This window comes from Chanos chanos, chromosome 1 (assembly GCF_902362185.1).
Source record: "Chanos chanos chromosome 1, fChaCha1.1, whole genome shotgun sequence".
NCBI classification, from domain to species: Eukaryota; Metazoa; Chordata; class Actinopteri; order Gonorynchiformes; family Chanidae; genus Chanos; species Chanos chanos.
The window spans coordinates 18,518,986-18,532,875 of NC_044495.1; the positions used below are offsets into that span (position 1 = coordinate 18,518,986).

Genomic DNA, 13,890 nt, shown 5'->3' on the forward strand with positions numbered 1-13,890 from the left:
TATTTTCCTCACAAGTCCTCAGATGATGTGTGAATGGGAATCATGATTGTGTGTTATTGCCTTACTTCTCCCTGTGTCTTCCGTGCTGTGTGTGTCTTTACTCAGAGACCTGCGCAGTGAACAATGGCGGCTGCGATCGCACGTGTAAGGACACAGCCACCGGGGTACGCTGCAGCTGCCCAGTGGGTTTTACCCTGCAACCTGACGGCAAAACCTGTAAAGGTCAGTGTGTGTGTGTGTGTGTGTTTGTATGATCACTGCATGAACATTCTTGAATGTCTTTTCTCCTCATAAGGTGTGCTTGGGGATATTCAAGTGTAATTTTAGATTTCCCGTATTTAGACCAGAAGACTCAGGTTAAATTGAGTGCACATTATTAAATGAATTCCACTGTTTGGGATAGTAAGGAATCACAATGTGTGCGTGTGCACACGCAGGTGTGTTAGTGTGTTTGTGTGTATGTGTGTGTGTGTCTGTGTGTGTGTTTGTGTTTGTGTGTGTTTGTATTGTATGTGTGTATGTATGTGTGTGTGTGTGTGTGTGTGTGTGTGTGAGATCTCCGTCCCTGTCTTTATGTGCACTCATGTGGAATAGACTGATGTGGTTGCTGTTGTTGTTGTTGCTCATGCTGCGAAGCGATTTTGCTTCCGAAATTCCAGCTCTGACGTCAATGGCTGTCGTTTAAGAGGCAAGCTGGCGCTAAGTGATCTTGGCTCAGAGTGATGGTAGGTTCTCTCTCTAAACAAACGCTAATACACCCGTGGACACAGTGACCTTAGTGGAGAGGGACAGAGGAACTGTTTTGAACACTTATTGTAAGAACTTCAAGTCACTGAGAACTATGTAGCCAATCTATTTTTATCATGTAGTAGAGAGAGAGAGAGAGTGAGAGAGAGAGATAGAGAGAGAGAGAGAAAGAGAGAGAGAGAGAGAGAAAGAGAGAGAGAGTGTTTGTGTGTATGTGTGTGTGATTGAGTATTTATCATGAATTCAAGTTTCAGTGTGGATGCCCTCACAAAGAAAGGTCACTCACAGCACAGACAGTACTTGAAATGGCGGTTTTTGGCGCAGAGTGGTTGCCATAGCGATGTGGCGTGGTCATGTGACTCTTCTTCGGGCAGGGAGAGAATGTGGCACGTATGTGTGTAAAATAAAGCAGACAGCTCTGTCTGCGCACCACAGTAAGACGGCTCAGCAAACCCCTCATTGTTTGATCAGTGAGGCCCACACACAAACCCCCAAGCCTGACAGACACACACACACACACACACACACGCACTCACACACACACACACACACACACACACACACATACACGCACTCACACAGGCACTCACACAGTGCCATCCTGAGGACAACTTGCAGACTTTTCGAATCAGTTTTCTATTGATTCAAATGTTTCTGTCGAATGAAACTGTGTATAACATTATTGCTAATGTCATTACTGTAGTATAGTTTTTATGTGTGTATATGTGTGTGAGGGCAAGGGGAAAGATGGATGTTGATTGGCCTGGTGGTACCCCTCCCTTGTAATTAGGTCCATCATGTCACATCTGATCACTGTATCACTGAGCTATGTAGTCTTTTTCATCTAAGCATGGTGAGGCTTGACTTGTACATGGATCAGAGATTTCCTTTGACAAACTAAAAGCTCTATTCAGGGCTTTATAAAAGCCATTAATGAGCAACCCATTCTTCTAAATAGCTTTTTCATTTCTCAACCTGAATCCAGGGTGGTTAAACAGCTTTACTCTGATGTGTTTGCCTTTTATCGTCCACTTCTGTAATTTCTGCTGCCTCATTGTCCTTTAAGCTATATTACTGAATTAGTGTGTTTTTGATGACCTCATTTCCTGTTTCAATGGAATAAACACAACCATTGACACCAGCTGAATCCCATTGCACTAGTAATGATAGCTCTGCTATGTCTGTAATTAGATTGTAATTATTGTCCTCAGTGGCTATAAATCAGAACTACAGATTATGTAATTACCCTGTAGGTCCATTGTGAACATTGACTTTAAGAACTAGACAGCCTAAACATAAAAAGCAAACCACAAATTACTTTGATGCAGTGCTCAATATTAGCCTGTGGCAGTTATTTAACCTTGTGAGATTGTGTTTTTAGGATGTGTGTGTGTGTGTGTGTGTGTGTGTGTGTGTGTGTGACAGTATTATTGAGCTGAAGGGGGAAGGCTCAGTCTTCATAAAAGCGCTTCTGATGCGGATAATGGTGTAGTGAGGCAACAGTTCTGGTACACTTTGATTAGAAAGCACTCTCTCTTGATTTGTCCTCTATTATTCTCCTTTCTTTCTCTCTTTTCTCTCGCTCTGTCTCTGTGTGTTCTGGTCTCGTAGGGACCTGCCTGGTCTTGCCTCAGTAACATAATCATTTCAATATAAACTATTTAGGGCATGTTTAAATCCCCTGTGTCTGATAAAGGCCCTTTCATCTGTGATGACAGACAAGACAGGCCCGCCAGCCCGATGACAGACACTGGCTTTAACGCACAGAGAGGGAGAGAGAGAGGGAGAGGGAGAGAGAGAGAGAGAGAGAGAGAGAGAGTGAGAGATGGAGAAAGGGGAAGAGGCAAACTGCAGCGAGAGGGAGAGAAATGAGAGGAACAGTGATACATGGCAGAGGAAGAGAAGGGGGAAAAGAAAAAGAGAGCGATTGAAGTGATTGTGAACGGTTTCCAGATGTTTGATTAGAAGGTGCATGTATATGGTTGTCAGGGCTGGATGAGTTATGTGTGGATGTACAGTGTGTGTTTGTGTCTCCCAGGTCTGGTGGACTGGGTACCTGAGACACGTTCCCACTGGTCTACATACCTGTCTGTGTGAGACTAAACTGATGTATGAGTTGAAATGCAGCATTAGAGCTGAAAGACAGACACATACTAATGACTTGGTGCAGTTCCATTATCATATTATGACAAGGCTGTGTGTGGATTAGAAAGCAAATAATCAGGAGAATGAGTTTGGTGTGTGTGTGTGTGTGGGGGGGGGGTGCTGGGGGGTTGGGGACGATGAAGACGAAAACATGTATGAGAGAATGAGTGAGTTGATTAGTTAGTCCTCCACTCTTGAACAGTCCACATTAAGCATGTGAATAAAATACTATTTATAAGAATCATTTTAAAAAGGCAGAGATGCTTGTTTACCTCTAAATGGAGCTTCATCAGTCAGTGCTAAAGTCTTTTCCGTTCCCTGCACTGTTTGTCGTCTGAAAAAAGCAGAGAGAGTTTCTGTGTGATTACACAACACAGACACAGGCTCCAGGAGGTGACCTTTCACTTGCCATAACCTCTTTTCTCTTGACTGTCTCTTCTTTCCATCCCTGTATCTCTCCTCTGCCCCCCCCCCTCTCTTTCTCTATCAGATACTAAGCTCCGCCACTTTGAAAAATCCCTGGTATTAAGATGTGTCAGGTCTGGTAATCTGCACCATTGCAGTGGGCCACCGTCACCTCAGATGACTCAAGCCTCAGTGGACTCCACGGGCCCAGTGTAGTTGTTTTTATTGTTCTGCTGCAGCCGCGGGTCGTTCTTTTGGACGAGCTCGACGCACAGAGCCCGTGTTATTACATGGAGAAATCCCTTTATGAACAAAGCAAATAAAACAGGGTGTTTAAATCTCAGAAAAATACACAGACATACTAGAGGCCTGCATTTCTCTGAGATTAGCCGTCCTGAGGTGTGCAGCCCAGAACCATCTGCATGTTGTGTTTTCTGAAAATGATATGCCATGCTCAAGCCAAAATTATTTGCGGAGGTATCGTGTTTCCGCAATGTATTACTTTTAATTGCTTTTTTTTTTCTTTCTGAATATTTGGTAAAACTGTACACCATTTCAGAATGGACCCTGAGCCTGTTAGCCAAAGGGGATTCAGCATTCTTACTGTGAGCCTTTACAGACAGGAGACTTCTTTTCTTTTCTTTTCTTTTCTTTTCTTTTCTATTCTTTTCTTTTCTATTCTTTTCTTTTCTATTCTTTTCTTTTCTTTTCTTATTTTCCTGTATCTTTGTGAGTGTATGCTACTGGTCAGATTCATGGTTCTCCCTCACCTTATTTACATTATAATCAACGGTCATTTCTCTCTGTCTATGTCTCTTTCCCTATGTCTCCCTCTTACTTTCTCGCACCTTCTCTCTCACTCTCTCTCTCTCACACACACACACACACATGCACACACACACATACACACAGCCTTTTATATCATTTCAAGATGTGCTAATGTTTAATGTATTTTCTTGAGCTTAAAGCTTATTTAAGGCAATTAAAGTTCATTATGTGCTGTATTGCTGGCTCCTGGCTGCAGTGCTGTGTAGCAATGGACACTGTTTCTCAGTGTGCTTCTGACAGTATGTGTTTATTTCTCTGTGTGTGTGTGTGTGTGTGTGTGTGTGTGTGTGTGTGTGTGTGTGTGTGTATGTGTGTGTGTGTGTGTTTGTCTGTTTGGGAATTTGTGCCAGTCTATCCAGCAGTCTTGTTGAGTAAAGGAGAGAGTGTAAGGCACAGTTTGTTACATTTTGGCTGTAATGCCTTTGTATTTACTTGATCACTATGCAATTAGAAGCAGACAACTTCAGAACAGTCACCTTATTTTCTCTCTCTCTCTCTCTCTCTCTCTCTCTCCCTCTCTCTCCCCCCTCTCTCTCTGTGTTTCTCTCACATATACAAATACACAGAGAGATATCTGAAATATTTATGGACCTATATGTCTCTCTCTCATACCAGTTTTGCTGTAGATCATGTTCTAATCAAAGTCTGTTGGCTGAAAAATACGAATAGTCAGTGTGGTAACACAGTCAGCACCTGAGGGAACTTTCCACAGAAGTACAGGCTGACAGGTAGACAGGAAGTGAGCAGTCAACACTGATTAAATATTACCCTTAGGTCCTGAACAGAGCCCATGACCCCCTTTGGCTGATGTATGTGAGCTCTTATCAACCAATCAGATCCCAATGAAGCCCCTCTCTGACAGCCTAGCATAAGACACGTCTGAAAAGTGACAGAACATTTGACCTTTTAACCTTCAGAAAGATCAAGAGTATGATAAAATGTTGTATTAACTTATCACATGCTGCTGCACTGTTTATTTGAAATTATACAGTTTATCAACTTACTGTCTGTAGCCTAGAGTTTACTTTGGTTCAGTATTATGGCTTCAGATGACGGAGGTTTTCAATATTCAGTGAATCGGTGAATGTATTCTATCCAGTGGTAAAAGAAGGCAGTACAGTGTTAATGGTGGTCACTGTACTAAGACATGAACAATAGGGGATATTTAGTAAATTAAGTGTATATTTGGGAAATATCTGAGATTTTAGCCTCTGTCTGGTATTTTTAAATTTTACTCTGGTTTCTTGTGTTTTGCCTCAGGTCTGAAGACAAGGTCAGTAGCTTGACATGACAGGTTTATGTCAGGGGTCAGTAACTCTTGTCCTGCACACCCTGAACCTTAAATAATCAAAGCACCGTAGAGCATCTAAACCAACGACCTCAACTGTACTGGAGTGAAAAACATGCATGCAAGAAAACCCTTCTCTAACATTGCTAAGGAAGGGTTTCTTGTCCCTAAACTATGTATTACTGAGAAAAGACATACAAACAGAATTTGACAGCATCAGATAACTTCTGTTCCTTTGATTAAGAGTTTTATGTTTGTGTATTGGGTAGAATCAGGCTTTCGTGCCTTATTCTACGCAGTACTGGAGCTCATTGTCTCCGCAGTGGTCCGCTTGGAGATATAAATAAAGGAGGATAATGATGTCTTGAAGGAGAAGTAGTCGAACCGAACAAGGATGCCAAAAGAAAGTTTTGCTTAACTGAAATGAAGGGAAGCTTTGGTCACTTTCTTGGGAATTTTAGAATGTTCTCTCTTTTAGTTATTGTGGTCTTAGGTGTTCAGTCAGTGTGTACAGAACCTGGATTCTCCCTGCTCTGCAGCATGCTGATCTTAGATCAGGTATATTTGCAGCATCATGAAACAGGGGAAAGAGTGAAATTGTCTAACTGATCTCAGGTCATTTGTCCTGGACTGGCTCTGCGTTCTGCCTTGGCCATGGTCCCAGTCTGTCTCTTGCTCCACTTACTGTTGAGCTGCCTGGCTTCAGCACTAATCTCGACCAGTTTTCATCACTTAGCACGCCAGTCAAAAAAAAGATTTGGCTCCTGTTGGCTTGCAGACTTCTCTTCTCTTCTCTTCTCTTCTCTTCTCTTCTCTTCTCTTCTCTTCTCTTCTCTTCTCTTCTCTTCTCTTCTCTCATCCTCAGTCTCTTTCTCTCTCTTCTCTAAACAGTATGAAAAAGAGATTAGGAAGAGAGAGAGAGAAGCAGAGATTAAGGAGGGTAAGTAGGCTGTTTGGAGAGGGAGAGAGAGAGAGAGAGAGAGAGGGAGAGAGAGAGAGAGAGAGAGAGAGAGAGAGGTAAAGGCACTTGTGGGGGATGTGGGCTGGAATGAGATGTGCCAACAGTTTGAACGCTGGCATCCCTCTAATAGCCACAGGCTATCTGCTATACCTTATCAGTAATTTGTGTGTTTTTCTGTGTGAAAGAGTTAGCATGTTTTTCAAGGTGCACAGTGAACAGTGGTTCTAACTATGTATGCATTTAACTCATTTCCTGACTCCTTTGCAGTAGATTCATTATTTGTATTCCCTGAACTCTTTATTTGTTTTTCCAGTTTTCTTTTATTCAGACTACCCTTCCTGAATTCATTTCTGTGTAGACCTGAAGGAGAGAATAGATGATATAGATTGTATTTGATGTCAGTCACTGAGTTATGCAGAGCTGGGACCCCTGAGCTTGGTAGAGACTATACAAACCCCCCCCCCCCCCCACACACACACACACACACACACACACACACACACACACAAACAAGAGTGCCTTATGTTGAAAGCTTTGTTGTATTAAAGGGAGGATCGAGGGCATGAATACACAAATAAAGAAAAAATCTAGTGAAGGGGAAAAGTAAATAAAAGACACAAATGAAAGAGAGCAGAAAAAACTATATGAATAAATGGAGACTATGAAAATGAATTGGTTTGTAAACATCTCATTTAGTCTTGTCCTGGCACTATGTGTGCTCTGGCACAGTGTGTGTGTGTGTGTGTGTGTACTCTTGCACATGTGTATGTGTACGTGTATGTGGGCGCTTGTGTGTGTTTACGTGTGTGCGTATTTTTGCATTTGTGTTTGTGTGTTTGTGTGTGTAGGTGCGTGACTCAGAATGACGTGTAGTGCAATTCTGGAATGTATTTCTGTGGTCTGACTTTTTATGGAAACTTTCTTTACTGCTTCTGTTCAGTTAATATTAGCCCAAATTGGGGCCAACTTCTGTTTGCTTCATCTATTTAAGTAACTCTAGAGGAAACCCCAACTCAGTCCTACACTCTCTCTCACACACACACACACATACACACACACACATACACACACACACACACACACACACACACACACAAAAATTGATTCCCCCAACATTAGTTGACTAGATTGGCACTTTATTGGGTTGCAGATGTCTTGCCAGCATTGGCTGCAAGATTTAAGATGTTTAGTCCAAAAGTGGATGCATGTGTTTCCCTATCTGTGGTATGTGTCTATGAGAGTGAGTGTGTGTATGTGAGACTTACAATACTTGTAATCACTGTTTCCTTACCTTTCCCTAGTGTTGAGTGTTTCATCATGCACACAATTCTTTTCAAGGCTCACTGTCTCTCTCTCTCTCTCTCTCTCTCTCTCTCTCTGTCTCACCGTGTACAGATATAGACGAATGTTTGGAGAATAACGGAGGGTGTGACCACTTCTGCAGGAACACTGTGGGCAGTTTTGAGTGCAGCTGTCAGAAAGGTCATAAACTCCTCACTAATGAACGCACTTGTCAAGGTGAGTCACTGACACCTGTAAATCAAACCCTTACCTGACGCTGCTTCCAAAATGCATCTCTAACCCTCACAAAGAACATAGCAATAATATTTACTCAGCCAAGATTTATGCCAAGGAGCCACTGAGTCCCAGAATGACTGTCTGAGTAACACACTGTTGTGTGCTTATGTTTTCTCTGGTTTGTAATCAGGGCTTATTGGAGGAAGACTGAACGTGTATGCTTGTGAGTGATTGAGTCCATGTGTGTGTGCGCGTGTGTATGTGTGTGTGTGGTTGTGCATTTGGTGTTGGAGGAGCATGTGATCAGATTCCTCAAAACATGTCAGAGCAGGAGTTAGGACACAAAGAAAAATGATTTTAAGTGCACCAAATACACCACACCACCCCATTTCAGGATATCTTTGTGTGTGTGTATGTGTGCGCACGCACGTTTGTGTTGGTGTGCCTGTGTGTGAGACAGAGAGAGAGACTTAGAGAGAGAGAGCGAGAGAGAGAGAGAAAGAGAGAGAGAGACAGACGAGAGAGAGCTGAGAGAAAGAGTGAGAGAGAGACAGGGTGGGAGCTGGGAGGGCTGTGGTTACTTGGATCTATCGAATGAGAGCACAGTGTCCCATATGAAGTTGTGTAAGCTGTGTGTCTTGGCACTGTTGGCTTCTTGATTTGAAATACTAGCACAGGTTGAATAAAAAAATTTAAAGTCAAACTGCCTCTGTTTCTTTCTCTGTCTCACCCACTCTCATCCTACTCTCTCATCTCCTATTACCTTTCTCTCTCTCTCTCTCTCTCTCTGTCAATCTGTCTGCTGATGCTAAATTCATATTTGCCTTATTTTTGCCATAGTGCTGTACTTGCACCGTAGCCTCAGCACTGGACCAGTAAACCCAACCTTAACCATTAGGCCCATCAATGAGCAGCTTTAAGTAAATGGAAGATGTGGAGGCTGCAATACTAAAGGCCAAAGGCAATAAAATCAAAGGAAGCTTTTGAAACTTTTCACTCATAGCATTTGTTAAGTAGTATGGCAGCCTCACAACTATTCATGTTATATCTTTTGCTAACTTTGAATCATCAAAATTATGATTTCTCACTTGGGGCCATTTACTTTTTCCAGTTTGTTTAAGGCTATCTTGTGACCAGTTAATGCTTGTCTCTGTTTTGATAAGTTATTCATGTTTCTCTTTCCCCTCACACACAGATATTGACGAGTGTTCCTTTGAGAGGACATGCGATCACATCTGCATCAATTATCCAGGCAGCTTCGAGTGCGTGTGTCATAAGGGTTACATACTATATGGTCTTACACACTGTGGAGGTAAGCACACACACACACACACACACACACACACAGACACACACACACAGGGATATATGCTAAAACGGTGAGTGTGGCACTCAGTAAAGATCTAGGAGAGGAGAGAATGGGATCAGAAAGTGAGATGAAGATGAGATAAAACTGGAGTTTGACAGAGAAAAAGTGGGGAAGTATTGACAGACTGTTATGGAGAGAAAGAGAAGGGGAGAGAGAAAGACAGTATGTTTCCATAGACTGGGTGCAACCAAGTGACTGTCATTGATAACCAGGTCTGATTCCACTGAACATAACTTTGTGTGTGTGTGTGTGTGTGTGTGTGTGTGTGTGTGTGTGTGTGTGTGCGCGTGCTACAGATATTGATGAGTGCAGCATAAATAACGGGAGCTGTGAACATGGATGTGTGAACACACAAGGTAGCTATGAGTGTGTGTGCCCGCCTGGACAGAAACTGCACTGGAATAAGAAAGATTGCATTGGTAAGCTCTTCTTATCAACTTTCTACCTCCTCTCCTCTCCTCTCCTCTCCTCTCCACTCCTCTCCACTCCTCTCCTCTCCTCTCCTCTCCTCTCCTCTCCTCTCCTCTCCTCTCCTCTCCTCTCCTCTCCTCTCCCCTCCTTTCCTGTGTTTGTTTGTGTGTGTGGGTGTGTGTGTCTGTGTTCATGCATGTATGTGAGGTGTGTCTGACGTTGCCATGGTAATGTGACCCTGCTTGTCTCTCAGAGGCAGTGAAGTGTCTGCCCAATGGTAAACCAGCCCCTCGTGCTCAGCTCAGCTGTACCAAGACAGGTGGAGAGGAGGTGTGCTCGCTATCCTGTCCATCTAACGCCCTTTTCGTCGCAGGTCAGTGCCTCAAGAAACAACTCAAAATAAAACAAAAACATGCACTCTCAACATCCACGCAGTACAGACTAAATGTCTTGAAACTTCTAGGTAGCCTATCTGCAACCTTCTCAAAGCTCTCATGGTAGTCCTACAACATACACACGATATGTGTGTGACACACATGCACTTCCTGCAAATAGAATGCAACACACAACCTCCATGTGGCTAATATCAAACCTCTGAGCAGCTTTGAGTGACACATGTCCAACTCATAGCCCACACAACCACACGCTGCTGTTCTCCAAACCACAGTACAATCTGTGGTCATTTCCTCCAAAATCCATTATTGAACCTCCCATCCAGTTGAGCACAGTCCAGGCCACTAAAATTTATTTCACGTATGAAAATCACAGTAGAAGTACTCATTCATTAGAATGAAATGGTTGAAATGGTAAAAGTGGTTGAAAACTATTTTGGATGGTACCTGTCATTTTTGATTGTGCTGTGCTGTCATAGTGAACATTATCTACCCTCTACTGACCTCTAGTGGTCTAAAGTAGTCATCACATTTTGGAGGCTGTAACATGTGAAGTGCAGTTCAGCAGTATCAGTCCAGTCAGAGTAAGTCATGGGGTTGTGCTGGCTCAAACTACTAGATGCTGAAGTTACTCTGATCAGTCTAAGTAAGGATGATGGACAATGTAAAGGAACCTTATGGCAAATCATAATTCTGTGTGTATTGTACTTCTCATAAGCTTGCAGTTAACTTTGTGGTTGGTGCTGCTGTATTTCATTTTCACATCACCAGCATCTGAGATTCCTGTTCTTATTTTGATTATTATTTGAATTCTTTTATTAAAATTACTTTCAGAGCTCAAATACATTGAGAGCAGTGAGAGAGAGCGAGAGAGAGAGAGAGAGAGAGAGAGAGAGAGAGAGAGTGGGAAAGAGAGAGAGAGCAGAGCAAAGCATTTGTTTATGACTCCAGTATTACAATGGTATCTCAGTCTTTGTAAGTGTCTGGTACTTAGCATTTTCTTGAAATGTAATTGGATTCCACTGGATTCCATGGTTAGTGCATGCTTTCCTCTACCGTGTTTGTGTGGCTCAGAGTTTTGCTGCTATGGACTGGCCGCTTACAAAATGAGTGATGGTGCTCCTTTCGACAGCTCTTAAATTATGGACACATCTTGAGAGGGATTACATTCCGTAATGCCGGTCTGTTTCCGGGCGTACATCCGTTTTATTCTAAATAAACGAAGCCTGCATTTGAGTTGGCTGCACTATGTGTGTACGTGTGTGAGAGTGATAAATGGCTCCTGAACACTAAGTGAAATATTTGCTTTTATGTCTTTTCTCAAAAAAAAGGGGGAGACCAAGTCAGGCATCCAAAAACATAGGCATTCAATCATCTCTCGCTTTATGTATTTAGTGATTTTCTTTTCATGTCCAACTATGCGTGTTTGAGAGAGAGAGAGAGAGAGAGAGAGAGAGAGAGAGAAAAAGAGAGAGAGAGAGAGAGAGAGAGAGAGAGAGAGAATGAATGCATAGTTGATTGTATAGTGAATGAAAAACCATATAAACTCACCTCTAATCCCCGGTGTCCCTGTTGATAAATATATATTGAAAATGTAAATGTATGTGTGCTTGTTCATGTGTGTATATTTTTATAGTCTCTTTGGGTTCATATGAGGAGCACTAAAGTCATATAAAACCTCTTTTAATCCTGTGCGCTCCTGGGCTGGCGGTTGTAGTCCAACAGAAATACTCAGCCTGCCATTGGACGATTTGTGGTGAGGCCAAACTGAGGCCAGTGGCTCTCCAGACAGCTCAGCAGTGCTCTGTCATACTGAGAGCCAAAGCCTTTCCTTTCTGAAAGAAACACACACACACACACACACACTCACATACACAGACACAAACACATGTGCACACACACACATAAACACACACACACACACACACAAATACAAAGACATGCGCACGCATACGCACACACACATGTGCACACACACACACACAACACATACAGTGTCACGTTGTTGTACTCTATCAGCGTTACTAGTAGTATTAACATGTGTCTACTGTTTGTCTGTTATCTGTGTGCCTTAGACTCAGAGAACAGTTACACACTGAGCTGTGGAGTACCAGTGCAGTCTGGTAAAGTACCACAGAAGAGGAACACCACAACCTCTCTACACAGTTGCACAGGTAAAACACACACACACACACACACACACACACACACACACACACACACACACACACACGCATGCACGTATGCACACACCCAGCCTCCCTCCTTCTCTCATGCACACACACAGACATGTGCTTCCACACACTTCATATTCGGAATTTAATTTCATTGATTTTGTCTCATTTCTAGTACATGACTCATTTCCCCCATCAGGGCAATGAAGGAGAGAGATGAAGTTCAATTGAAACCTTGTGGGATTTGCTATTATTCTGTAGTTTGACTCAAGTTTTATAACAGAGCTGATGTCACAAAGGAGGAATACAAGTAGCAGTTGTAAATATTCTAATATGACCTGTTCTAGTACACTATTGGGATAGGTTACTGATCCCATCCTTACACTCCAAATCTGTCTTTTACGCCCCCTCTTTCTCACTTTGGAAACAGCCTGTTCCCCCATAAAAACTCATGTTTATTTTGTAAGTGAATTTGTATGGAGCAGTGGGAAGCGTGTCTGATTTATGAAGATGAGTACTAGGAGAGTTTGGGGTCAAAGCGCTCTTCTAAAATAAACCAGAAAGAGTGAGAGGGCCTCTGTCCTTTCCATTAGACACCTTAGCCCAGCCCATCAAGCAGAAGGCTCGCTTCAAGATCAAAGACGCCAAATGCAACCTGAGACCACGGAACAAAGAGAAACATCGGGAGGTTTCCAAACAGAATCTGCAAGGTGAGCTCCGCGTTCATGCTCGAACAGGGTCAGACGCAAAGATTCACAGAAAAGCTCAAGTTTATTAACTGAAGCCTCCATGTGATTGTCAACTGCACGAAGTGCAGTTTCGTGCAGTGCAGTTGCAATCTTGTTTAAACTGATTTGATGTTATATTTGAATGATGTAAACTAACACTAGAGTTTTGAAATTGTGTTAGTGAATTGGTATAACTGATTGCCTTTCTGATTTCTCTCTCTCTCTCTCTCTCTCTCTCTCTCTCTCTCTCTCACTCTTTCAATCTTTCTACCTCTCTCTCTTCCTCCCTCTGCAGGAGGTCAGTTCCCATGTACGGATGATTGTCAGGTAACATTTGTGAATCTGAAGTGTGACTCTTCGAAGAAGCGTCGAAGAGGAAGGAAGTCTCCATCTAAAGAGGTTTCCCACATCACAGCCGAGTTTGAGGTGGAGATGAAAGAGGAGGAGGCCTCAGGTGTGTGTGTGTGTATATGTGTGTCTGTGAAATACTTCATAAGACTGTGTATTCATTGTCTAATTGTGTGTCGCTGTTTGTTTTTTTCATTCCGTGGTTGTCTTGATGTTTTGATGGTTTTTGTATCTTTTCCAGATTCCTGTAACATGGAGTGTGTGCGTGAGAAGATGAAGCAGAAGTTACAGAGCACAATGCGCACTCTTAGGAAGTCCATTAGCAAACAGCAGTTTTATATCCAGTTCTCTGGCACAGCGTACGAGGTCGCCCACCGTGCAGCGCGGCAGACCGACAGCCTGGAGACCTGCAGCACCGGCCAGGTCCTCACGGACGGAAAGTGTGGTGAGCATGTCAAGTCGAGTTACATATATGTAATTAGCTTAGTTTGTGCCTCAAATGTTCGTTTGTACATTTTTGAATATATGAGCATTCATGGTCAGTGGAAAAAAATGAAAATGAAATGTGTGTGTATG

At 42.8% G+C, this 13,890-nt stretch overlaps 1 protein-coding gene across 2 annotated transcripts in view; it reads left to right on the forward strand.

Annotated features, from left to right (window-relative positions):
- scube1 (signal peptide, CUB domain, EGF-like 1) overlaps positions 1–13,890 on the forward strand; it is a 64,539-nt gene that overhangs the window by 47,039 nt on the left and 3,610 nt on the right. For both annotated transcript variants that reach the window (XM_030774104.1, XM_030774113.1), the window contains 9 exons: positions 106–222; positions 7,770–7,892; positions 9,088–9,204; positions 9,558–9,680; positions 9,926–10,045; positions 12,140–12,238; positions 12,832–12,948; positions 13,262–13,420; positions 13,556–13,759. In XM_030774104.1, the coding sequence (XP_030629964.1) occupies positions 106–222; positions 7,770–7,892; positions 9,088–9,204; positions 9,558–9,680; positions 9,926–10,045; positions 12,140–12,238; positions 12,832–12,948; positions 13,262–13,420; positions 13,556–13,759 (1,179 nt within the window). The remainder of the gene's footprint in view (positions 1–105; positions 223–7,769; positions 7,893–9,087; positions 9,205–9,557; positions 9,681–9,925; positions 10,046–12,139; positions 12,239–12,831; positions 12,949–13,261; positions 13,421–13,555; positions 13,760–13,890) is intronic.